At 39.2% G+C, this 27,049-nt stretch overlaps 2 protein-coding genes across 2 annotated transcripts in view; one reads left to right on the top strand and one right to left on the bottom strand.

Moving 5' to 3' along the window:
- Positions 1 to 5,735, bottom strand: part of LOC101859311 (intraflagellar transport protein 27 homolog) — a 16,127-nt gene extending 10,392 nt beyond the window's left edge. The window contains exons 1-3 of the mRNA XM_005092912.3: positions 5,638 to 5,735; positions 2,355 to 2,434; positions 1,070 to 1,129 (exon numbers count right to left, since the gene is read on the bottom strand). Coding sequence (XP_005092969.1) covers positions 1,070 to 1,129; positions 2,355 to 2,434; positions 5,638 to 5,674 — 177 coding nt within the window. The 5' untranslated portion in view covers positions 5,675 to 5,735. The remainder of the gene's footprint in view (positions 1 to 1,069; positions 1,130 to 2,354; positions 2,435 to 5,637) is intronic.
- Positions 5,736 to 5,815: 80 nt separating this feature from the next.
- On the top strand, positions 5,816 to 19,120 carry LOC101859080 (ankyrin repeat and SOCS box protein 8). Its single transcript, XM_005092911.3, has 2 exons — positions 5,816 to 5,886; positions 14,769 to 19,120. Exon 2 carries the CDS (start codon positions 14,824 to 14,826, stop codon positions 15,847 to 15,849), a length of 1,026 nt encoding a protein of 341 aa, XP_005092968.1. The 5' UTR covers positions 5,816 to 5,886; positions 14,769 to 14,823; the 3' UTR covers positions 15,850 to 19,120.
- Positions 19,121 to 27,049: the final 7,929 nt, after the last annotated feature.

The following is a 27,049-nucleotide window of genomic DNA, read 5'->3' as shown; positions in this document are numbered from 1 at the left end:
CCCCCCCCTCGGCAATCGATCATTATTACAATGATAAGCTAGTCTTGAGGTAGATTTACCTAATTAATTGTGCGCTGGTCTATGGAATCAAAAGTTGTCATATGCTAACACAACTTTTTGGTAAACAATCAAGATGACACAGGCGTGCATTAGAACGAATGGGTCTTTTTTTTACACAGCTTATAATATGCAGGCATTTCAGGCACTACTTGTGACTTCTCTTTGCACATTACTTGCTCTGTGCCTGTAATTATCTACACAAAACCTCATGTTTGCTATGCGAACACTCGGATTCAACGAAATTTTAGGTCTGGCCCGGCGACCTCGTTGAATCCGAGTTCCACTGTACTGCTACCCGAGAAAAAGATCAACTTCATCGATGATCAACTCATATGAGTTCAAAACAAGCGGAGTCAACTGTATAAACATCCCGTTATCTCTGACTCTGAGGCACCAGAATGACTACATCACTGGGTTCTATAAACAATGAAGAGGAAAGGAGCCAGGTTATTATGCCAAGTTTTGGACATGTAAAGGTAATTTCTTTATCAAGAAGCCTGCAAATGCGCTACACCCTCTTTGACACAATTTTGATCACATATGAAGCGTGCTGCTTCAACACATCAAATCAAAGTTAATATGGACAGTGTGAAATATATCCCAGTAGAAAGAAGGAGATACTCTTTAAAAACATCTTCCTCGAAAGGGTTTCAAGCTCACACCTTTTGCCTTTACAGTTCAGATCCTAACTATTTCATCCCAGGCTTTGGTTTCTTCTTTCTATGCCTATTAAAAATATATGAAAATAATGAACTCTTGCAATCTAAATATAAATGAAATTGAGAGACAAATAAATAACATGAGCTTTCAATGATGCATGCCTTCCCAGTCAGAACCCCCTCTTCACCCTCTTTTGTTTTGAAACAAATAATCTATTTGAAAGAAAAGTTGAAACGCAATATTCGAAAGTTTCGATGAATGACAATAAATGGATCCATGGACTGCATATATAGATCTATATAAATAAGTTGGGTTTTTTTTCTAAAGTATATTCAGACATACGACTTACCACACTATCTGAAGTTTCTGGAATGTTTACAAGTTTCACAAGTACTTCAACACCTTGTGTCTGAGGAAAAAAAGATTTACATATCTGCAAGGTTTTCCAATTCAGCTTACACCTCACTGTTTCTAAGCAGTTTTATTATTCACTATTGTCGGATAAATTTTTCTTGTAAAGGTAAATCACTCATGCTAAATCTTTCTGCAACTCTTCTACACAGGACAAAAAAAATGTTACACACACTGTATGTTGGGGGCTCCGGTGACAGAGTGAATAGCTTTTTCACACTAAAACTAACAACTTAAGTCAAGCAAGTGTTGGTGATACGGGGTTCAGACAGATGGTCACTGGGTTTTTTTAACTTGAGCAAGACACGATCCCTAGCTATAAATAAAATGCATGTAAGTATCTATATATATATTTATGTATCATATACAAGTATGTATAATACACGTTATGCCACTGTAAACCAAATTTCTACACAGGGATCAATACAAGAGGAATCTAATAATAAATTTATCATTTCATCTATATAAAAATGGACTTGGTAGGCTTTGTGCACAAACTCCTACCTTATTACCTAACCCACACCTTTGAAACTTTGCAGGCCCCCACAGCATCCATGTGGCTAGGACCTAACTTTAAAAAATCCACGCACACTGCTTTCCCCGATTTTTCCAAAATGCTTTGTTTCGTCCACACAGAGTTCTAGGCCTAGGCTCACTTACGATCAACAATTTCGCAGTCTCATTTTAAAAAAACCTGAAGTGAGGTTTCCGTTCACTAGCAGTGCGCATTGGTTCCACACGTTTGAAATTCTGGAGTGCACAACCACAAAAGTGGAATAGAGAATCAATCTATACATCTATTATATATTTGGCAACTTGCAAACACATGAAAGTGTCACTTTTCTCTCAAGATTTATTGCTCCATTCCAGTAGAGTGTAGTAGGCCAATGACTTTCAGTTGATGTTAATGCATCGATCATTCCTTTCATCGAAAGGGGACCCAACTAGTTATTATAAATATGCAAGCCATTTAGTATTTAGCTTGAACTTTTCCTGAAAAAGATGTTTTATAATAGAAATTAAATCTTTTTCTTTCATAAAGTCAGAATGATTTGGGCATGAAGAAAAATTGAACAGGAGCCATTTATTTGTCCCAAGAACTATTGTCATTGTGAGCACACAAAAAAAGTCATCATGTACTGCATACAAGATATGAGTGACAGCAGTATTAATAACAGTGCCAATATTTACTTACCATAACAATAATATCAATATTTACTTACCATAACATAATTCTTTGGAAAATGTGAGCCATCGCTGTGAAAAACTTGTGTGATACTACTTTTACCCACTGTCGCATCACCTGGGAAAAGATAAAATTACCAAAACCTTAGGACTGTTGAGTAGAAAATAAAACAAAGTTTATAAAACTAAAACTGGCATGCAATAAGTTCAGGTTTTTTTAAAGTTGTGTATATGTACAGAATGCTTTGTACTGGCTCTCAACTGTATCATCATCATCATTGCCTTTCTCACCCTGGATCAGGATATAGGCCACGAACAAACACTTTCCACCTTTCCCTCCTGGGCTAGTCGCTTGATGTCACTCCATGTCTTCCCACTTTGCTGTACATCCATGTCCGTGACTCTTCTCCGGGTTCCACGTGGTCATCCCCTTGATCTTTTACCCTGTGGGTTCCAATCTAACACTTTCCTTGTTATGCAGCTGCTTAAATTCCTGAATGTGTTCCAATCCATCGCCAATGTCTTCTTCCCACCTCATCTCTGACTGAGCTCTGTCTTGTTCTTTTTAATAATTCCTCGTTGGTAATCCTGTCTGTCCATTTGATCCTCAGGAGCTTCCTCAGACACTTGTTTAAGAAAACCTGGATCCTCTTTATGCACGTCAGGGATGCGTTCCACGTCTCAAATCCATACAACAAGACTGACTTCACATTTGAGTTGAAAATTCTAAGCTTTGTTCGTAATGAGATATCCCTGGTCCTGTAAATCCTGTTCAAAGAAATAAATGCAGTCTATGCTTTTCCAATTCGGGACTTTATTTCAGCGCCTGTTCCTCCCTCTCTGTCAATTATATTCCCAAGATAGCAGAAGGATTCGACGTCTTCTAGTGCATTTCCTTGTACTATGACCTGCTCCTTTCGTAGTGTATCTATCCTTAGGACTTTCGACTTTCCGGGGTGGATCCTCAATCCAACAGACTCTGATAGGCAGTTTAAAATTGTTGTCTTTGCTTGCATCTGTTCCTGAGTGTGTGACAGAAGCGCCAAGTCATTTGCAAAGTCCGGATCATCCAACTGTGTCCATGGGGGTCCACTGTATACCATTTCTGTGTCCTCTGGTGGTTTCCTTCATCAGCCAGTCAATTGCCAAGATAAAGAGGAAAGGTGAAGGTAAACATTTCTATCTCACTCCGGTCTTGATGTCAAAGCTGTCAGTGAGCTGGCCATCATGTATAACCCAGCAACTGTCCCTTTGTACATGCTCCCGTTGAGGTTAACCAACTTCTGTGGGATTCCATGATGTCTCAGTATCTTCCACAGTGTTGCTCGGTCTATGCTGTCGAAGGCCTTCTCATAGTCAAGAAAGTTGACGATCAACTGGGACTGTTCCACTATGAACCTCAGTTTAGAAATCTGGTACGTTGTTGACCGATTTTTCCAAAAACCAGCCTGTTCATCCCAAAGTCTTGGATCCGTTGCAAACTTGATTCTCTCCAGAATTATTCTGTTGAAGACCTTTCCTGGTATTGAGAGAAGAGTGATTTCTCGGTAGTTTTTGCAGTTGCTGAGATCCCCTTTTTACTATTAGGTAGTTTCACAAGGTGTCCTTTGGGAACTTGCTCTCATTCCACTCAACTGTATAGTCACACTTGATCAAAATAGAGTGGAATTTTTCCCAAAGGCAGAAAGTCAAAGTTTGTCAAAAGTAAGTAAAAGGAAGGCTTTACTGTGTTTCGAGTCTGTACTATAACTTTAATTTCAACCCACGTCCTGCGGGGGCCGGGTTTATGTCTCCCGATAAGACTATTTCGGCAACTCGCCTGCGTTCTGATCCCGCGTCGGTCTGGCCCCTGGCTCAGCGCACACGCGCCGAGCATTATCTCACGTTCAATTCGGGTCCCGCGTCGGATCCCCATTCACGCTGATCAAGTGTGTGTGCGTCAGTCTGCTTGAGTTTGTGGCCTTCTTCTAGAACCGCCTGCATTGGTTCGTAAACGAGGCATACGTCTTATTCAAAACATGCCAAGTTGGTAGCTCTAGCAGATGTTCGTCCAATGAAATTATAGAAAAAATTGACCCACTTATACATGAGGTGCTCGAAAAGATAGTCAGGAAACAAGACTTCTATTTTTCTATACAAAATCTTTCAAATGAGCTTGATTTAGTATGAATGATACTCCCTGATAAAAAATAAGCTTGTTTGATAATTTTGAAGATAATTTTGATAATTTTGCAGGTACAAAGAACAATTTGAGTGCAGAACATTCGGAAATTGACTCATATTATCCCCTTTCGAACCCCAGGTCATTCATAACAACAAGAGCATCTAGAGAGGTTATTCCTTGGGCGTAACTATTCGTAATGTCTTTTATCAGCTCGTAAGAGGGAGTTATTCATGTTTGTAACATAGAAAGCTATGAAAGTGAAAGATAGAGCGTTATTTTCATCACTGATTAACACACTCCCACGGTATTCATGGCGAAAACACACGTTTCTCAGCGCACGCACTGCACACTGAGTGACTCCGGTGGCCTGCCCGGAACGTCCGACGTAATCGGTAGCTGATAAGATTCGCATCTCGCATCACAGACACAGGACAAGAGTTAAGGGCGATTTTGTAGTTTCGTTCGTTAAAGTCAAGAGTAGGGGGGGTTCAGAGGGGCGCCCCCCTGAAACCTAAAAAAAATATGGAGGCGGGGGGGGGGGTGTATTTTACCATAATTTGATGTTTTGCAGTTAGGTTGCATCCCTGTTCTTTGTGTTCCCTTTTTGGTCATCAAGACTTTTATGGATTTTTTCTCTGGATGTAGACAAATGGATCATGGACTTTAACGAACAGAACTACAACATCACCGAGTTAAGTTCTTAGTCCCATAAACTAACCACTCGAAACTAATCCTAATCCATCATAACGACTAAATTAAAATACATGATGCCCTATATGTTCTGTCACATTCTCAACAAATTAGCTACTGTACACCTCTGTAAATGATAATTTCTAACAAGTAGACGGACAAAATATGAAGAGTAGCACCATGCGAGCCTCTCTTAAATTCATATAGATCTAGATCTAGATCTATATATACAAAAGTCAAGACGGTGTGGCAAGACTTCAAGAGGCCTCTAGATCTAGATCATATAGATTCTATATCTAGATCTAGAGACTAGAGACTAGAGACAAATGTCATGTGTGTCCTGTTCCAGTCTATTTTCATACCACTTCCAATACTCGAAAGGTACAGTGTTGATCTTATTTGTTATTAATGCTTTCAAAAAGGGAACTAGATCTAGATACTACCAAGAGCATATGAAGTAAACTTACCAACAATGATACATTTACAACGAAGGATTGTCGGCATTTTGACGTTTCAAGTCACATCGAGAACCACAAAACTATGCGTATGTTGTCAAGTCAAACAACCCGAGATTATCGCCCTTTAGAAAGCAATTTCTAACACTGCAGTTAATACATAGTCGCTCTGTGATAGGCCAATCGATTTTATTTACGTCGCCATTTTTGTTGTTATCTGGGGCTGGTACTGCAGGTTGATGCGGAGGACAGGGAGAGAAGGTACGGCAGCTTTTTAATAAGTGCTACTGTGTAACAAAAGGTTTATGACGAACCCTGCTTTGGGGAGAGTGTAGAAAAAGGTGTAAACATGAAACCAATTAAAAAGATTAGTCTTTTTCTGTAGTATGTAGATCTAGTAAGTTCACACTCTGACTGGTGTTTAGCCATGATGATGATGAACTTCGTTGATTGAGTTTGCAGCAGACGACACGAAAACAAAATCAAAACAACATTGTTTTCTCACAATACTCACATACATTTACATCTAAATGTTTTTCCAGAGCAGACTAAAAGATTGATTGTATGTTGCAATTTATCTGTGCATGTCAAGGGTTTTTTTTAAGGTAGATCTAGATCTAGATCTAGATCTAGAAATCTAGAATCTATATCTATTTTTTACTCAAATAGGGCCAACTCTCTACATCTGACTTCTAGATTAGTCTTTTGCATTCATTTAGAATCTACCTTCTCCTCTGCCTGTGGTCCCAGTCTGGTCAGAAACAGGTGACCTCGCTATCCTTACCTGATCATGATATTTAATTTTGACCTGTGTGCAAGCTAGCATGGAATTGCCGTCTCATTTAGAGTAATATTACCATCGGTCAAAATTTGGACGGAAATGGGTATGTCAACTTTAAAGCTTTATTCTCCTATCTGCCTTGCCAAGGCTGCCCCAGAGGTGAACCGAAACTTGCTACAGGAAGCCCTGTGAAAGATGACCCCAGGAATGTACTGTTTCAGCTTGTTCGCATATTTGAGGCCCTGCCCTGACTGGGTGCGAAAGTGATGCCAGATTTATTTACGTGTTCAGTCATATTTTGGGGGGGCAGGCGCTATTTACAACGCCATGTTCTGAATAGCTCCCATGCTATTTGAAACGCCGCGTTCTGAATAGCTCCCATGCTATTTGAAGCGCCAGTACTAGATCTAGATCTAAATCTAGATTTAGTAGCCATCGTTTCTACTTGATAATATTGTAGTTCTGCCTGAATTGTGGAAGCTTTCTCAGTATCTTGATAAACCTCCAAGGATTTGACTCCTTTTTTATATGACGGTGTCTAATTATTCCAATCAATATTGGGTAGGTCTAGATATAAGTAACTAGATCTAGATTAGATCTAACAATTGTTTTTGACATTGTTTGCACAAAAGTTAACTAGACATAGTCTTGTTCATCTCTCATAATCATAATCATTTGAGTTTGAGCGAGTAAGTCGAAAGACGCTTGGATAACAACAACAGGGACGGTGCAACTCGGTATAAGCAGTATTTCCTGTCCGCAGTGTCGTCATACAATAGATCACCTAAAAATGTTATCTTTAACTGTAAGTTAGGACTATATGTTTATACGTTCTCTAAGTAGTCTAAGTCTAATGTTCAGTGCTTCTAAGCGTGGCATCGAATCCCGGTCCCAGAAGGGGTTTTTTTCTTCTCCTGAGCCTAAAATTAAAAAAAAAATAATAGTTGGACTCACAGACCAAGGAAAGCCAAAACCAAGGACTCCGCCTCGCTCTGGGGGCTTTCCGCACTTCCCCGGTGGAGAGCCTCCAGGCCGAGGCAAACATACCACCACTCTCACTCAGACGCACACAACTCTCACTACAATACGCAATTAAACAGAGCTCAACACCAGAAAATTCAGCGCACAACTGCATTTTTTCAAACAAACCCAGAAACCATAACAAATTTCAAAACAACGAAAAACTCATCGAACCCTTCGGCCTCAGAATCCTTGAGGACCTCAACAACTTACACTTTTCCAAACAAGACATCCAACAATTTCTTTTCCCCGACCTCCCTCCGTGGCACCTCACCAAGGCAAAAGTAGACTTGCAGCTGACCACGCACAACAAAGAAAGCACAAACACTAAAACTTTTAAAGATGAATACAAAAAACTAATGGATAAATACCCTGGTGCCGAGCTCATCTTCACGGATGGCTCCAAAAAAGACGATAATGTGGGCGCCGCAGCCCTATCTTCCATCAGTACACACCAGAGGAGACTCCATCCTGAAGCCTCCATTTTCTTTGCGGAGGCCACTGCCATTGACCAAGCACTGGACTCTGAAGAAAATTCTCCTAACAAATCTTTCCTTATCCTTTTTGACTCTTTGTCTTGCATCACCTCACTCACAAACTACACACTCCTACACCCAAAAATAGTTAGGCTACAACAAAAAATTCACACCCTATCTGAAACAGGAACAAATATCATGTTCGCATGGATACCTAGCCATGTGGGCATCCGAGGAAACGAGCAGGTAGACAACCTGGCGAAGAAATCCTCATCCCTTCTGTTGGGATCAACGACAAACACTCTCCCACAGACTGACTTTAATAATAAAGTCAAAAAGTACACCTCCAGTCTGTGGGAGAGCCACTGGTCAAAACAGGAAAATAACAAACTGTATAACATACAACCCAAACTGGAACAGTGAAATCCTTCGGACCTCTCCAGAAGAGACTAAGTCATTTTTACTCGATTGCGCATCGGACACACGGCCCTGACCTACAAATACCTCCTACAGGGAGATGAGAAGCCGTTCTGTGTCGGATGCGACACAGATTTTACCTTCAGACACATCTTAACCAAATGTCTAGACTTTGGAGAGATCCGACGGAAATACTTCAAGTGCAAGAAATTGCAAATTGCAAGACATTTTTTTCCGTCGTTGGTGCCAACTTACTTTACTTTACTTTACTTTTCCGACCCAGCGGCCATTTGGGTTCTAGCCCTTCGGTCTGTCGATATGGCAAAGAATTGACAGGTTTTAATCAGCTGTGCTTTGTCGTTGTATAGAGTGTTTCCGATGTCTGGGGAGGCAGGTAGGTAGGTGCTACGCAGGTCACAAAGTGCTGGGCAGTTAAAGAGGTGGTGTGGTACTGTTTTATCCTGGCAGTCGCACAACAGGCAGTCGGGTGGGGTATCCTTGTGGATCCTATTAAGGTAGGAGTTTAGTGGTATGTGTTGTGTTTGCAGGCGAAATATCGTGACTTGTTCTCTTCTACTCAGGGAATTTATTGCATCTTTAGAGTTGGGCCAACAGAATCTTGGATTTTATGAAGGCCATTGGCCTTTATGGCAAATTATAAAATGAAACAATATAGGGGCCTAGTTACAAATTTTATTGTTATTTATAAGAGTTGTTTTAAATTGAAAATATATATATATTTACACCGCATTTTAATATTTTAGCATTTTTAAGTCTAATAGTTGACCAACTGTGCAGTGAACTGTTGCGAATGCAACCAACTTGTGTTTCGCACGCTCATATGACCTTATGCAGTTGCGAGCGCCGTAAAACCCTAAACTAAACTAAAACTAAAGGAAAGCCACAATAGAAATTTAACCAGGCCTAAATTGGTACAAGGAAAAGTATAGGATATACTATAACTAAGGCCTAGGGCCTACTTTGTACAGAGCTTCTACTGGGGACAAAACCAGAATGTGCATGCTTCATCACTTCATAAAAAAACTAGATTATAGATTCTAATTCTAAAGAGGACAAAAAAACAAAAACTTCTATGACCTGGATCAAACCCAGGCTCATAAAATAATGGTTTGGCTTCGGCCATCAGAACTTCCAACGATAGGTAGATTAAGCTTCATATATAACACATAGCGTTTTTGTTTAGCACTGGCGCTAATCGCAATTCGGCGTTTTATTTAGCACTAGCACTAATCGCAATGCTTCCTTTTTTTGTGTTTTCTCATGGATTTGGGCAGTATTTTGACATTCAGTCATTTTCAGTTATTATCACATTTGTTTCTTTGCAAGCTTAATAACATGATTCTCAATGCTTGTTATCAACACTTGGACACAATGATAGTGTATCTAAAGTGGTTTTCACCATTTATAGCTATTTTAATGAGTATGTATCTGACCCACTCTACTACAATGGTATCTGACTCTACTACACTGGTATGTGGCTCTCTCAACTACACTGGTATCTGACTCTACTACACTGGTATCTGACTGTATTACACACTGGTATCTGACTTACTACACTGGTGTCTGACTCAGCTATAGGCTGTATCTGACTCTCAGTGCCTTTCACCCTTGGCAGGGTATAGGCCACATACAAGCTCCTTCCATTTATCTCTGTCCTAGGCCATCCTTCCTAGCTCGTTCCAAGTGAGCTTCATCTCTCTCATGTCCCTTTCCACACATCTCCTCCATGTTTCTTGTTGCCTACCCCTGCCTCATGCTCCCTGTGGGTTCCTTTGCAGTGACTGTCTTGTGATGTTTCCGCTGGGCTTTCTGAAGGTATGTCCCATCCAACACCACTTTCTTTGTCCTATTTCTACTTCTATATCTTTTTGTCCTGTCCTTTCCCATAGCTCTTCATTTCTTATTCTATCCTGCCACTTAATTCTTAGGATACTCCTCATACATCTGTTGATGAAAGTCTGGACTTTATTCAGCACTGTCTTTGTTGTCTTCCAAGTTTCGCAGCTGTAGAGGAGCGCTGACTTGACATTGGAATTAAAGAGTCAAATCTTGGTGCTCAGTGAGATGTTGCTTGCTTTCCAGACTTTTGATAATTACTTGAATGCTGACCTTGCCTTGGCGGTTCTTGCTTTTACATCTGCCTCAGTTTCACCTTTACCATCGATGACACTTTCAAGATTGGTAAAGAAGTCCATTTCTTCTAGGGGATTGTCTTGCACTGTCACAACAGGGCTTGACTCTTTTCTTAGCTTCACTACTTTCGACTTGCTCGGGTGTATACATAGGCCAACACTCCTCGATAGACTGTTGAGTTCCTTGGTCTTTTCTTGCATCTAAGCATGTGTGTGAGAGAGCAGTGCAAGGTCATCGACGAAATCCAAGTCATCCAGCTGCTGCCAAGGGATCCACAGTATTCCATTGCGCTTGGCTCTGGTGGCTTCCTTCATGATCAAGTCAATTGCCAGTATGAAGAGAAAAGGTGAAAGCAAGCATCTTTGTCCCACTCCTGTCTGTACCTGGAATGGTTCTGAGAGTTGTCCTTCGTGGAAGACTTGGCTGTTTCCTCCATCATAGGTGGTCTTCACAAGCTTGACGATGTTGTCCCCCACCCTGAGGTGCGTTCCTGCATCTGCTTGCGCACGTCACACATTCACTCCATCTATCACAGCATTGTGACTTCTCCATCCTCGCATCGGAGAAGTGAGAGGCATGATAGGCCTAGCTCTGGACTAGACTGGCCTATCACTATCAGGCAATGCATTCTGCTTCACAACCGCTCGTGTGCGCATGCCACTCCCTCCCCACTCATTCGCTCAGGCCTTCATTGTTGGCTCACATGGGCTCTCCTATTCTTTGTTTCACTTGATCACCAACAAGTTTCTCAACTGGCGAGGTTTTCATCAGGTATAAATGGATATGCCCGTGCACAGCAGCAGCAATATTCCGCTATAACCGACTAGTGCGTTTATCTGATTGCGCTACAGCAGTATTTTATTTACAAAGATAAAGAAGGAAAAAAAAACGGGGTTTTAGAATAATGTCTTTATAACAGACTTCTCATTACTTCAGGACTCGTTATAGGTGGACTCCACTGTAATACTAATTGTGGCCTTATGATGAACTGAGATTGAAAACAAGAAAACATTAATTTTTAAAAGTGGAAATAATGATCGTTTCTCAACATATGTGTTAGACGGGGAGACTTCATGAAATCTTTCTGAAGAGATCAAGTAGATTTTAGCTATAAAAATGTCTCTTGAAAATTATAATTTGCCACAGGTTGAAAATCTTGTGTTAGTAGCGTGCAATTTTTAGATTTGGTGTGATTATTTCTAGGGGATCATAAAGCAATACCACACACCTCACGTCGGCATTGTTCTTTGCATCAGCCCCATGTATCATACATCAATACTCGCTGGAGAAATTGAGGCATTCACTAAAGAAACATTTTTTCCAATATCTTCAGCGACAGCCGAGATGTTATCGAAGAAAGAGTATTGGTTGGTAGCAAGACCGAAACCCACCGAATGACACTGTAATTTTCCGACTCTCCGTATTTGGAAAGTGCAGAACCATCCTAAATATTAACCAAATGTCCCCTAATTCGGCAACCAATGAGAAGAAAGATGGATCTAGCCTCAGCAGATTTCTGTGTTTTACTGTCCCTGCAGAATTATGCAAATTTAGATAGCCAAATTATGCAAGACAAATGAAAAATTATGCAAGTTACCGTAACGCCATTCACGACATGTTTTGCGCTTTTTCAACAAGAATTTTCATGTTTTAGATAGATATCAGAAGAATTGAAAACAAAACATATCAGTATCTGTAGTTTTTTTGTTTATTTGGAAAGATACACACCAGTCAGAAATAACAACAACCAAAAAATATAATCTCTAACTGTAACTTTCAGCTGTATAGAGTAAAGAAACATTATTTTTACAAATTAAAAAGACTCCAAAAAAAACCGATTTTGACCTCTGATGCTGGCACATCACTAAAACCAGGACACCTGTCAAACATGAATCATCAGCAGACATGAAAATAACTTTTACTTTTGATGGATGGAAAAATTGAACATGCTCAAGGAACAAAAATCCCTAACAAGGGAAATACCCACCTTGTCACTTAAATGAGACTTATTACTCTGATTACTTCCCTTTAGTCACATAGCAAGGTGTTTACAATGTTGTTAGATTGTTTTGTGAAAAATGCAAAAAGAACGTGAAAAACACGGGGAATCCAAAATTATGCAAATGTTGCAGAATTATGCGAAAAAACGCAGCCGCGACGCGGCTGCACAATCGCATAATACGACGGGGACAGGTTTTAATTAACATAAAAACAATAAAGCTACAAGTCGTTTCTTTGAGGAGATTGTTTTCGAAAATGTGTGGTCGATTTGTCCGCGGAATGCTCCTGTATCATCTCAGACAGGCTGAACTTTATAATATTAGAAACTGTTTTGTGAAATTATCCTTCAAACAATCGCATTTTGAAAAAAATAACATCGATGTCGTTTCTGTTTTTCGTGTGCCCGGAAAGCAAGTAAGGGAAACACAGCCGCGAGACGTGTAAGCTTGCCACCATCTCCCTGTAACGTCACGGCTGCGTTAAAGCATAGCCACTGATTGGACAGTTATTTTGATCGGCCTGAATACCACGGTAAACACCATACTCATAAACACGGCCGTAATGAAGGTTTCTTTCTATTTGCCATCACAATTAATTGGGCTTAATTTCGTTTTTTGTGAATTAAGTGCTTACATGGACTTCAAGATAACTGCCTATTACATTGTTCCAGTATTTACAATGAGCAGAAGCAGAATTGTGTGTAAGATGGCCACCTATTGTCAAGGAGAAATGTGGCCGTATAACACAGGTGGCCGTCTTAGGCAGGACTGATCAAGATGAAGAAAACAAAGCATTCCCTTCTGAGGTCCCAACCGAAAGTAGCTGCATTATTGTTGTTGTTGTTTTGTATTTTGTTTGTTATTTTTATTTTGTTGCTGATTTTGCACTAGGATGATAATAAAGCGAAATGTACCAGACGAGGAAGACCGAGTGCCATGTTGAATCAAATACATGAGTCGCCACCACTCAGAGAACGAGCGACGCTTCTGTCGCAAGTTCATGTTGACATCCATTGTTACTTTGTTACAGACTGGGTAAACAGTGACCACTCATTTCACTTACGATTTGTGTATGAGTTCTGGGCGGGGCCTATGGGTATTGAGGGATCGCACGCTTACCTTACCAGAAGCTGAAAATGTGTTACCTATTGGTCAACAGTGGGAGGAGTCAACGCAACAAAATCGGTTGGAGGGACTACTTAACAACAATGACAGGTGATTAGATATGACGGCTCGCACAGAACGCCAGGGGCCAATACATAATTTATGACAAAACGTAATGGATTCACGAAGGTGGCTGTCTAAGACAGGTGTTATTGTTTGATGTGATAGGGGTTGTGTATTAAAATATGGTGGCTACTGCTGCATTAGACAGGTGACCGTTTTACACAGTGAAATTTATTATTATATAGAAAAGACTTGGGGGGAAATGGAAAGTGGCCGTTTGTACAGGTGGCCGTCATGGCCAGTTCAACTGTAATTATTTATTTGCATATAATCAACAAGGTATTGAGATTGCAACTTTAATTTTTCCATTTTCTATTTTGTTGTCCTAAAAAACATAATCTCACCAATTTTCAGCTCTTTCCATTCATAAATGTGAAAGTTATGGGTTTTCAATATTCTAGTTCCGTTTGCCCTCTATTTATGGACCGATTTTGAAAAAGTAAAAAGTATTTTTCTACTGGATTAATTATCTTTGTACCTGTGTTGTTTATAGGTTAATTTATTTTATGAAAATTTATTTACAGTTTAAAAATGTAAGTGTTTCGACTTATCAGTGGTTTTCTTGCAAAGACCAAGAAGGGAAAAAATTGGAGATTTTCTTTTCTTTTGGTTTAGTGCTGTTTTTAGTTTAAACATATCAGTTTAAGTGGACTCCACTGCGCAAAAAATGTATCGGTGAGGGACACCCAGAGAGGGGAGAGATATTGAGTACTCATCCCCTTGCCCCTTCAAAACAAAGAATGGTATACACAACATAAATTCTATGATCCTCACGTATGCTGATTATCAGTTATGTTTGAGACATTAGCAATTATGGTTTGTTACAAAATAATGTGCATTTCTGTTTTTCTCTAATCTTGTTTGTATAAGGCTGAGTAGGTGACTCTTTGTGAGTTTTTTTTAAATGTCATGACAATGTTAGTAGTAGTAGTATAGGGTTTTACGGCGCTCGCAACTGCGTAAGGTCATATGAGCGCGCTGACAATGTTAGGTGAGAGTTGATAAAGTGTAAGCTGGTTGTGTCGTTTTGGCAGTTATAACATGTACAAAGTTTTTCACTGTCCTCAGAATGCATGGGTCAGATGTGTCCAGCCATTGAAGCCATACCCTTCTGAGCTCCAGGATGGATTCTGGAGTGCTGGGCTTAGACAGCCCTCCCACCCCAACTTTGGTTCTGGGACCAAATTACTCCATGGATGTGGGCCATGTGAATAGCAAGGGCAGCCCCACTCGCGTTTTAGACTGCAAGCAAAGTTCACAGTCTACAACGTTTGAGACTTCAAACAGATATGTCCAGTCTTTCTTGTGTTATGAAATATTTGCTGCAATAGAGATAGGTTCCCTGACAAGAGTTCGGAATGTGCTTTTGTCATATCCTGATCTTGATTTCAACTTTCATATCAAGGATGTTACCCCTTTATCTCTTAGTTTATACAGAAGAAGGTTTGAAATATTTCAACTGTTTCTGAGGCATCAAGATAAGATGGGCAACTTGAATTTAGATATGATCAGCAAGGATAGTCTTGGGCGTATGGAACCACCAATCATCACAGCGTGCCGACTCCACTTTCTGGAAGGTGTGGTAACATTAGTGACCAAAGGTGCGGACATTGACATGACAGACAATCAAGGTCACACAGCTTTGTGGGTGGCATCACGACAGCAGATGCCGGATTTAGTGGACTACCTTATTAGTAATGGTGCCAGTGTCAGTAAAATGGACAAGTTTGGTTGCACTCCTCTTCTCACAGCCCTCATGTATCGTGTCAGCTCCATGATCATAAGAACCCTAATCATCCACGGAAGTCCATTGACAGCTCCAGTTCAATGGTCGTCTGCAGAACAATCTCCACTTTTCTGGGCAACAAAGAATGGAAATCTTGAAATTGTGAAGCTAATGCTCCAGGCAGGGGTTGGAATTTGGGAGACCCGTGCTGTGAGAATAGCTTTGTCCAATAGTGATGTTGACTCTGAGATTCTCGATCTGCTAGATGCAGAAACACAGTGCCCTCCATCACTTCAGCATCAATGCAAGACTGTTCTTAGGACAACCATAAGGCATGTGGGGCAGGGTAAAAATTTTATCAAAAGCATGCAATGCTTGCCTTTACCGTCCAGTATCATTCAATATCTTCTCCTTTTCAGATGATGGTATGTTGTGCTTTCATGAAAGTGCTCATTTTATAAGATTGCATGTGCTGTCTTTTGGTGTAATTTTGAGAGATATATATATATATATATATATATATATATATATATATATTTGTGTGGAAAGTATGATACTCACTTTATCCATAATATCCATAAAGAATGAAGAAGAGAACAATGTGTGTAAACTTAACTGCTTGTGAACTTGTGCTAGGAAAAGTTTTCACTGTCCTACAGTCATCCAAAGTGATCACCTGTAAGATGCAGCAAAATCTAAAAATTTGTCCTAATTTAGCTGTGCTATCATTCCGTAGTCTTCTAGTGTGTTAAGTTTGGTGGATGATAGTACCACCTGTTTGTTTTATGTTTTTATAAGTGTTTTCTTGTTTTGTTTTTTGTGTGTGACTTATTGGAAGGTAGTGCCTGATGGAACATCTTTGCAGAGTAGAACAGTAACAGGAAACTTGAAAAGTTGGTTGACCAAGGGGAAAATCAGACTGAGAAAAGCAGACAAGTTAAGCAACAAGGAAAGACCGTGATAGTGAAATCAGCCAAAGTCATGTCAAGCCGTATTTTGCTCACTCTACATGATATATTACAGTTACAGTACATGCAATGTTTTGCAGGACAAAATTTTTTGTTTCCTCAGTTTCTGCCTTTTTCTGCTTTCTTTCTTGTTCCGTGTTGTGTCTTCTTTTGTTTATATGCGCCGTACATGGTCAGTTTTACTCTAAAGGGGCTTCGTTTTAGAAGAAAAAATTGTGAAATTTACTAGGTAGGGCCTATATATTTAAGATAGTGCACTTTTTCTATGAAAGTTAAATGACTACTCTAGTAAGACGTTTGTCTTTTTGTTTTTCTTTTTAAAAAAATTTTATCAGGAAAGTTAAGTTGTGGTGTACATAAAAGTTTGTAGATACGTGGAACTGGACATGGTTCTCATCTGATACTTGTAAAGATGTTTCGCCTAAGTTTGGTGCAATATCTTAAACCATGTATCTGTATTGGAAAAAAAATGCAGCTACATGATTTTAGACTTACATGGGCAATCGTTCATGTCATGTGGGCCTCTAAATCATAAAACAAAAAGTGCTTTTGATATGAATAGATTAAAGTTTTTTTTTACTTTTGCAATATTTGAATGTTGTGGTGAACTTATGGTGCTTTGTGTGTGAATTTTTTTTAAAAATTGTTCATTGTTTTGTGGGTTTTATTTCGCAAAGTTGTTAATGTTATTGTTTATTTTCCCTTTAAGACTGATAGTATTGGTGCTTCTGAAATTAGGTGTAATTTGAAATAGCTATTTGATATATATATGTATTATGTTTTTTGTGGTAGATCCTTTAAAATATGACAATGTTGTGTGGAACAGCATCGTCTGTTTCATTTAAAGTAATTCATTTCATTTATCTGATAAATGCTTGCAAGTTTCACGTCATATTATAATTATATTGTCTTTTGATATTTGATGTGGTGAAAGTGGTAGAATCGTTTATTTTGTATGCGTGGAAGTCTTTTGTGTGGTCTTAGAAGTGAGTGTAAAATCATTTCAGTGAGATTATTAACCAACAAGATACTGAATGTTTATATGTATTAGTGGGACTGTTCAGAATCAGAGGTGAATTATGTAACTTTTTGTGAATGAAGATGTATGCAGAACTAAGAGAGTTCGAGCTGTATACCTTGTTTTTGTCCCTTTTGACATGCAAAGATATTGCCTTTACAAAATAGGATGCACCATGTTGTTCCTGCTTCATTTTGAGTTGCAAGGTAAAGTTTTTCTTTTTTAATATATTCTTTGCTTTCACAAATTCATAATTATGTTTGTATTTCACCAATCAGAATCAAAGGGAATATTATGGTTAAAGTGAATTTGAGAGTTTTTCAAGCAACTTGCATGCCCTATTTGCTAGAGGTGTTCTATGTCCAGTTCAAGAAACAAATCCTTCTCCTAACAAAACCGAATAAATTAATTCACACTGTCCTTTCAGACTTTTTCCCCCGAAATATACATGTCTTTGGGATATGGTATTTCAATGCTCAAGTATAGTGAGGTGTGAAAAATTAAAAGGTAACCAGTGCTCCTTTCTTAAAAGTCTTTGTCGATCTCTCTCTCTATATATATATATCTAGTGGCGCTAACCTTTGCATTACTTTTTAAAAGAAACCACCTGCTCTCCCGTTCTCAAAATGAGAGGTGAAATTAGTATTCTTGCAAACATACATACAAAGCCTGGTTTTCGTGATTTTGAACTTCTGAATTTTTAAAATTGTAGATTTTGATTGCTGTGTATAGTCTCCAACTCCACTTTTTAACGATGAGTTCAGCAGAGGTTCGCAGCTGTATGGATAAAAGCAAACATAAATCTTTCAAGTGCACCAGACATATTGCTGATACTTTTTGTCCTTACATACACTTCTTTTAAAGGAATTTAATGTCCAATTTATTTCTTCTGTTGAGACTGAATACATTGCAACGAGGTGTTGTGTTCTTAAGTGATCCAGCCACTTGCAGTTCCAAATGCTTATTGTATACACTGTTCAAAGAAATAAATAGTATAGTGAAAACTCCATTTTGCGAGGGCAGCTTGCAATAGATTTACAAGCACATTGTGCTTAAAAACATTGCTGTCAGTTAATAGTTTTTACTAGACTGATTCAGTTTTGGGAATGGTCTCATGTTTAGAAAATGGACTGCACTTGCAGGTGTTCTAATCTCTTTTATGTTTTTTTCTGCAGCAATTTCTATTTCATAATCATTCATTTTACACATGGTACAGCAGGTGAAGATTAGTCGTTTGTTTTTTTTAAATTTGAAAAGATATTCTGAATTCTAATCTCTGACAGTTGAGATAACAAAAATGTTGCAAAATCAGCACATATTGAGAGTTAGAAGAAACGAAATTATCACTGTGATTTTCAGTATATCACTTTGTTTTGTTCTCATTTTTACCACTCAAAATGACATTCATTTTTTTTTATACCCCATATATGTTTTGACTTTTAAAACATTTTGCAGAGAAATAGAATTGTTTGAATGCCACACTGTTCAGCCTTAATGGACAAACAACCCACAGTTTTTGCACCCCCCGAATCGAGAAATGTTTTAGTACATTTCTTTCTTTAAGGGTTGTTTCATTTATTAAGTCAGATAAGAAAATGTGAAAGTTACTTGTACAGTCACAAGGTGCTGCTAACCTTTATTTGACATAGCCTATCCAAACATGTGGACGGACATGCTTATTAAACTTGGGGACCCCCCCCCCCCCCCCCCTGGCAGTGCCAGTGACAGAAGTGTCTTTAGGCCATTCCCAAAGGGGGGACATTAACTTGTTCTTATGCACAGCAGAATTGTACATGGGCTGATTCAACAAAGTCATGCTCATAACTGTGCCTGAACTGCAACAGGGAACTGCTGCTTTTTCTTTCCTAATCCTTACTATCGTCATTTTTCCTTTACTTCTTTTGTATCTTAGTCACACTCTTGTGACCCGCTATTTTCAGGGTGCCTTGATAGTCGAAGCAGACTTTGTTCTGTTGAAGCTAGAGAGGTGAGCAGAGTAAGTCTGATTCCCTGTAAAGACTTCTATGTTGACATTCACCCCTTGGCGCGCATATGGCCTTATGCAGTTGTGAGCGCCAAAAAACCTCTACTAAAACTAAAGCTAAAAAACTTGGGAATTATCTTATAGTTGCTTGAATTTTGTTTAGTAGCATTAAAAACATGTGTTTAAACTGAAATAATGTGAAAGAGGGTTGTGTTTGCATGTTAAAAAGAACCATATCATGTTTTAGTTCTTGATGTATTCCCTTGGTACCAATGATATATTATATCATTATAATTGCTGTGACTCATTGAATTATGTTGCTTGACTTTCCAAGATTTGCTGTTGTATGCCTGCTGTTTCATTGTTCCTCATGCTAAGAACTGCATTGATCCACGCAGATTTAAAACAGAAAATTAAAATCTATTCACAAAGACTTTTTTAAAATATATACAGCAAAGACAGAGTGCTTTTTGTACTTTAGCTCTCTTTTTTTTTAAACGAAGATGGCACCACAGCCATTAAGAGAAGTTTATGTTAGACCTGCTTGACTTACAGTCAGCCTCCTTGCCAATAAATGCAATTTCAAGACTTGGCCTTTTTTTTTTCTCTCATAATGTTTTTCTTATGGGTGTTGTTTCAGGATTATGTCGCATTTTAATGGGAGTATAAATCTTCTTTGTTGATGTATGGTCATGAGGTGTACCTAATTTGATATTTTCCAGGTAATCAATTGTGTGTAGTGCATGCTCCTTGTATCAAGAACATGATGTATTGCCTTTATTTTCACACCTTGACTCTCGGCACCAACTGTGAACGGAAATCAGACCCAGCTTCAGCTGTGTCATATAATGCTATTTCATTGGGTTTTTTAAAACTTCCCATCTGAACTATCATTAGTTCAGTTCTAATTACTTTGCTGTAGCCTTCCATCAAACAAGTGTTTTCATATGGCCAGTACCACCACTCACTGTGTTTGTCCTGATACCCTGTACTGTGTGCCTTAACCTGGCGGTGTAGTACCCACTTCTTTATGGACAGGGGCTACCAGGTTCTTGTTTGTGAAGGCTCCAGTAATAGAGCTGTCATACACAGGTTGTCCACTGTGGGCACATTGTGTGTGTCATACTTTATCTGTTGTTTTACTATGATTAAAGTGGAAGCAAAAAAAAATTGAAACTAGTAAGTGTTTTTTAAGCTGTGCAAGTGTCTTCTTAAACAGTATTATTAATATGGTAGACAACTTCTTTCAGGAACTCACAACTGTGTGTGGTGATGTGATATATGCTGTATTTGTTATCAGAATTTTTCTTTTAAAGTGAAGTGAACAGTGTTGCTTGATGCAAAAGTATTCTGTCAGAACATGATGAAGATGTCAATGAATTATTTTATATATATATATATATATATATATGTATATATGTGTGTGTTTTAATGGCTTTTTGATTTAGCAACACAGTCTTTGAGCATTGTACATATAATCCTCTTGATTAATCTTACTGTAATGTACAAGTGGTTTTAATTTCTTGTTTTATTTTTTTTTTGCTTTGGCTATTTACTGCCAATTAACTAAAGCAAATGTACTTTTTGTCTTTAGATTTGCATATTAATTATCATTTTTGACATGATCTGGAAATGTGCGTTGAGTTTACCAATTTTTTACACTTTTTAAAAATGGTGACATTCAATATCAGTATGAGAGAATGATGGGAAATATAAATGAAAATAATGTTAAGTGAAATTGTAAGCCAAGCAGAAAATATGAAGTAAAATTTCAAAATGTCCTGAGTTGACTGAAATGAGATCATCCAGTCTCAGAGATGGCTCCGCACATGGGATGCTTACTGTTTTTTAAATTGCAGCATCAAGAGAGAGAGAAGAGTACTAGTCATTTCCGAGAGGCATTAATATGTTTTGTCAAGCATCTAATGGGACATTGCTAAGACAATCTTAGATTGAACAAGTTATCGAGTTTCCTAGAAAAGATTATTTCTTATTGGAGATGTGCCATGAAATTTGATAACATGTATTTGTAAGTTTCTTTGGTTCTGCAGACGTCACATAGCTTTTCATGTTTCATTTAAAAAATCATGAGTAAGTCAAAAGCAGCTGTTCAGCTTTCTATTTTCCAAATATGTTTTTTTCCTTGTTTGTGAATTGCAGAAGTTGGAATTTAGATTTTCTTACTTTTGGTTTATGTCTTTATTAAGACTGCACATCTTTTTCACAGCAGAATACTTTTATTGCCTTTAATTTTGGCCTTCTCAGCCTTCACTTGGCTCTACAGTTGAATCATTTTTATTTTCACACTTTAATAAAAGTGACAATGAATAGTATTTCAAGGCAGAGACAATAGGGCGATAACATATATAACTGCTTTCATTTCATTATCTCACTTTGAACCCTCAAAGATAGGTTTACTTTTCGACTGGGACAATGCAAAGATTTATAATGGTTTCCTTACTCCTGCTTATCTTTCACAATAATTATGACTATGAGAGGGATAATGCCATCGTTGATCAAGGTCATTTAAAAATCTGTTTCGTTTTCTTGATTGTTAACTTATTTTACGACTGTTGGCTAGACACTAGACCAGGACATGGCATTTTGTACATTTTCAACAAATCACTACCTTAGAATTACACAGTTCTATCTTCTCAGTACTGAGTTTCACAATACGTCAAGGTTTTTCTAATGCAGTTCTGTGAAAATTTTGATAACGACTCCGAATAATCTTATAAGGGGGCTCGCGTGGCCTGGAGGTTAAGGTGTTTGCCTCTCATTCAAAGGTCCTGGGTTCGAATCCGGGTAGCGACCGAAAAATGTTTTTCTCTAAAATTGTCTCCTTTCACTTTCTTTCCTTTTCTTTTGCAATATTCTGTTGTCTGTTTTCGTCTCCACTTTCTACCCCCACCCCCTCCACTGGGCTCCTGACTCTTTCTGCAGCCTTTCTACTGCTACTCCTTGACTCCTTCTTACTACTGTCTTTCAGCCACACCCCTGATTTTCTGGAAGAAAGGATCTACACCTAGCCTTCTCGGACAAGGGCAAAAAATCTCTGAGGTCCCGTGTGCAAGTTGCGCACGTTAAAGATCCCTTGGTGGTCCAAAATTTAATAGAGTAGGCTTCGGCCGCCACTCTGGCAAAATTAAAAATTCGTACCAATTGAAAATGTTTGGTGTGTCCCGAGCGCTCATATGACCTTATGTAGATACGAGCGCTGTTAAACACTTACCAAAAAAAAAATCTTACTTACTAGTTTGATAAGGCAGATTGAGCCTTTGGTTTCTGACCTTATTGTCCTAGTAACTCAAAACGGCCAAAAATGTCCTGATAGAGCTTTGTAATTCTGAGGTAGCGAAATACGGTATTTTTGCTCAGGTAGAAGCAGTGGAGTGGACAAATCTTTGTTAAAGACTAAATGAAACCATCTGAATCATCATGAGTTATGTGTGCTGAAGGGTTTAGTTTTAGTAAGGGTTTTATGGCACTTGCAGCACAATATGGTCATATAATTTATATGAGTGCGGAACCGGAAGAATTTATTTGTGAATGGATATATATTGTCAAGGTCATGAAAATGGAATGGATGGACTTTGTGAGCTGAACATGTCATTTCTTCTGTTGTCGCAATCTGATTTTTTAAATGGTCAGTATCTGTGTTGTAAAATAATGTTACAAGTGCTTCATGCATTGTAGTTTTTAGCGGTCAGTATGCCTACTACGCAATATGAAATTGTTTGTGATTTTTATTTGGTTTAATGTATTTGTTTGTCATTTATGGTATCAATTTTTTTTTATAAACTTCAAAACATTTTTGAAAATATATTTGTATTGGTATCATATCCACTGGGCCAAGGATGTATTATTCCTCCGAGCAAATGCTTCAGTAAAGATTTTGAAACTTGAACCTGTCAAAGTGTTGGCCTCTTTTCGTGTTTTCTTTTTGTGCAGCAGCTGTTTCCAGACTCATATATGAGTCATTTATTGGTCTCTTGAGAAGGAAATATCAAGTGGGAAATGTGCTGGTGTCTTTGCCGCCTTTTTAAAAAGACCTCCTCCCCAGTGTTTGATGATCTGCTAAAGTAGATTACATTTCCTCTCTGTCTCACAAGAATTTTCTTTTGTTTTTTATTTTTCAACAGTATGGCATTCTTGTGTGAAGAGGCTGTAGGAACACTACTACTAGCCAGGCATTATTACTATTCGACTCTGAAAAAAGTGGTACGCCAGGGTATGTTACAGTCCACTACGGTTGAGTTGATGTCGTTGGAGGAGTGAAAAAAAACATACACTCATCAAAGTTTTACTTAACTATTGGGATTTATAAAGAAGAAGATGTGCTTGGACCCGGGAAAAAGATTAACTTAACAAAAGATCAACAGAAGCGGGGTCAACTGTAATAGATCTATGTGATGTGGAGAATAGCGAACAGAATAAAAACAAACCATTACTTTCTGTGATACTGACCTCGAAGTTTGATGTGGCAAACAGCTCAAGAAAGGAGATGACTTTTTAAGAGTCGTACTCGTACTTAAGTTCATTCCGGACCTTTTCAACCGCAGGGTTACAACATGTAGACTAGTAATAACTCGCCCGTCTTAACCTGAACTGTCCAAGTCAAAGTCTGAGGAAAACATCATAACTCTTGGTGTACTTCTAAACGGTAGTGAGAATATTCTGGGTAGTCGCCCCTTTAACTTAGCTGCCGGCGCCCACGTGGTTTTACAATCTCTCTCTCTCTCTCTCTCTCTCTCTCTCTCTCTCTCTCTCTCTCTCACATATAATGCTTACAAATCCTTATTTCATGACAGTTTGATGGCACTTGTTCGTGTGTCACGACAGGTTGATGGCGTCCATTTTTTTATAGGGGGGAGGGAGGAGGTAGGCACCAATGGTAAATCTAATCTAGGAGTCGTTGCCGCGAAGCCCGTCGAGTGTGAATAAATTTTGGCTCTCAGCAAGAGCTGAATATTATTTATAGTATAGTATAGATCTAGTCTACTTTATTGTAGAGGTTAGTTGCACGTAGGCTAACGTTTGTTTGAGACCGTGCCGACAGGCTCACTAAGCTGCTTGAATTAGCCTTGGAAGCCTGGGACGAAATTTCATAACACGATAAGATTCCTCTACTGTAGAAAAAGACTGTAGTCTTGCTGTAGGGCAATGGAGTTAAAAATAAGCCTGTATTGTTCTTATAAAAATATTCGTAAGCAGGCTGTGCTTGTACTGACAACCCAGTCCGTCATTTCGCAACTCCTGTACCCATGTTTTACGTCATTTGTACTGTGTGAGTGGTTGATGAGTTTTTGCTCTAACGTGTGGTCATCTTTTTCTACTTCTTTTTCAGTGTTTCTAGCAGATACTAATTTAATGAACACTGTAGTTCTGGTAATTAACTGGTTCCTCGGCAAATATCGCCACAGAGTCGTGTCTGGTGTGCAAACTAACAACCCCAACTCAGTGAGAGACAGAGAGAGAGAGAGAGAGAGACGAGAGAGAGAGAGAGAGAGTGTGTGTGTGTGTGTGTGTGTGTGCGTGTTTGTGTGTTTAGTTTTAGTAAGTGTTTTACGGCACTTGCAACACAATAAAGTCGCGTAAGTGCCAAAGATTAGATCTAGAGGTGTTACAAGAGAGTAACTAACACACAAAAGAAGGATGGGAGATAAAGACGATAGATGTTTGATTGGAAAGAAGAAGCAAATCACACTAGAGCACCCACTCTCTCTCTCTCGCTCTGTGTGTGTGTGTGTGTGTGTGTGTGTGTGTGTGTGTGTGTGCGCGTGTGTTTGTGAGTGTTTATTATGAACGGACGCATGAGTAGGTTATGTGCGAACATGCCCGTGATTTGTACAGGGGTTATGAGATGCTCCACTTTCAGCACGGCATGACCTAGTGCAGTTCGCATTTGTAAGTTTGAATAGACAAACCAAACAAACGTGGTACATATCTTGGGGTCACACCGAGGTCACTGACCGACTTAAAGTGTCTCCGGACCGTTGGCTGAGATGCTCGTGCTTCACACCTCGCACGCAGAAAACTTTGAGTTCGATTCCCGTGAGTGCAAGAAGATATTTTTTTTTTTTTTTAAACTGAGAACTGAGTTTCTCGGTCTTTCTGCTGGTAGATCTTTGTTGTATGCCTCTCGCTGCGCGTTATCTTTGACAGGCAGAGTCGAAACCTGCCTCCTAAATAAATCGAATTGCTGTGTCGATTGGGGGCATAAAAACACCTTCACTAGGCCTACATACAAGTACCGTAATTTAAAGCATTTAAAGGAGTATCTCCGGACAGACAGTTTGCCGAAAACTCCATCGTTTTAAGTCAATCAAAAGGCTATCGTTCGTGGCCTATATCTTGATGCAGGGTGAGAAAAGCAGTTAATGGTGTTATTGAGGTGATGATGTGTTAGGTCAACCCCCCCCCCCCCCCCTCTCAATCCTCCAAACCACCGCACCACCCCTGTCCTCACACACACAGAATACAAAACACGAAATGGAGCCGTGCAGTCAATGAAACTGTCGGTGTAAGTCGAGTCAAGCGTGGCGAGTAGTGTAGGCAAGAGAGCACCGTACGTGCGGGTCAGGCCTGGGTCTGGCGTAAACAGCGTGTTTACCAACCGACCGCTGTCTGCAGCCGACGTCCCAGTCCCAGGCAGGTCACAGAATCAACTCGGGGTTTGCCCTAGATAATAAGATCGTTCCCGGGGCTTCTGGGCTGAAAGTGAAAAGAAGCTAACTCGAAAATCCTTTATAATGGAAATAGTATATTATGACTTTATCGATACACCCCACACCACGTGTTTAGGCTTGATAGTATGATAGTAGACATTAGACTATCGTCGGCCAGCTGTTAAAATGTGCTAGGCCTAAGCCCAAATTTACCCCCCAAAAATGGTGTTAATGCAGTCTCTTGATCTGTGGTGTCGGTTGCATATGCTCAAGTAGATCTTATAATTCTAATTCTAAATGTTGAACAAAAAAAGCAAGAAACACAAAACATAGAGTTGGTACTTGGTACGACTGTCAAAGGGATGAAACAGTTTGCACTCTCCTGTAAAATGTTGCTTTCTGTGCTTATCACATTGTCATTTTAACAGCTTGCCTATGTTATAGCCTTGCCTTCTGTTAGCCCAGCCTGCTCCATACACACTGCGGTTTTTAACACAGTCAGCTTGTTTCGGGTCAGTAAGGATGAACTGCGTTTTGTAGGACTTCACCCTGCTAGACCACAGAGACTTGAGATCAATGAACTCACAATACATTGTATACATGTATTATGTAGAACTATTCAGCGAAGCCTTCGTAAATAAATGCAGTAGACTACAGTAACTTGTTATTGGTGTGTATTTTTGGAAAGTCGGTAGGCCAGGCCATCATAAGGCTAGACCAGGCTAGGCCCTAGACAGTATTCAGAACTGAAGCTTAAGATAATATCTTGATTCAGTGTAGCCTTCGTGTATTACGCAAAACTTGGGCACACATAATATGAAGGTGCAACTGCACATCTACAAATGCACGCACGCACCCGTACCACGCATCATGCGCATAAAACATGTGTAATTTTACCTCTCTACTCTCTTCCCTCCATCTTTCTCTCTCTCTCTCTCTCCCTCTCTCTCTCTCTCTCTTTCTCTCTCTCTCTCTCTCTCTCTCT

Source organism: Aplysia californica, unplaced genomic scaffold (assembly GCF_000002075.1).
Source record: "Aplysia californica isolate F4 #8 unplaced genomic scaffold, AplCal3.0 scaffold00055, whole genome shotgun sequence".
In the NCBI taxonomy this organism is placed as follows: domain Eukaryota; kingdom Metazoa; phylum Mollusca; class Gastropoda; order Aplysiida; family Aplysiidae; genus Aplysia; species Aplysia californica.
Note: the sequence above shows the minus strand (reverse complement) of the source record. Positions and strands in the feature narration are given on the sequence as shown.

What these genes read in the sequence shown, in the direction of transcription:
- LOC101859080 (XM_005092911.3), top strand. Translation starts at nt 14,824, where the DNA reads ATGGATTCTGGAGTGCTGGGCTTAGACAGCCCTCCCACCCCAACTTTG.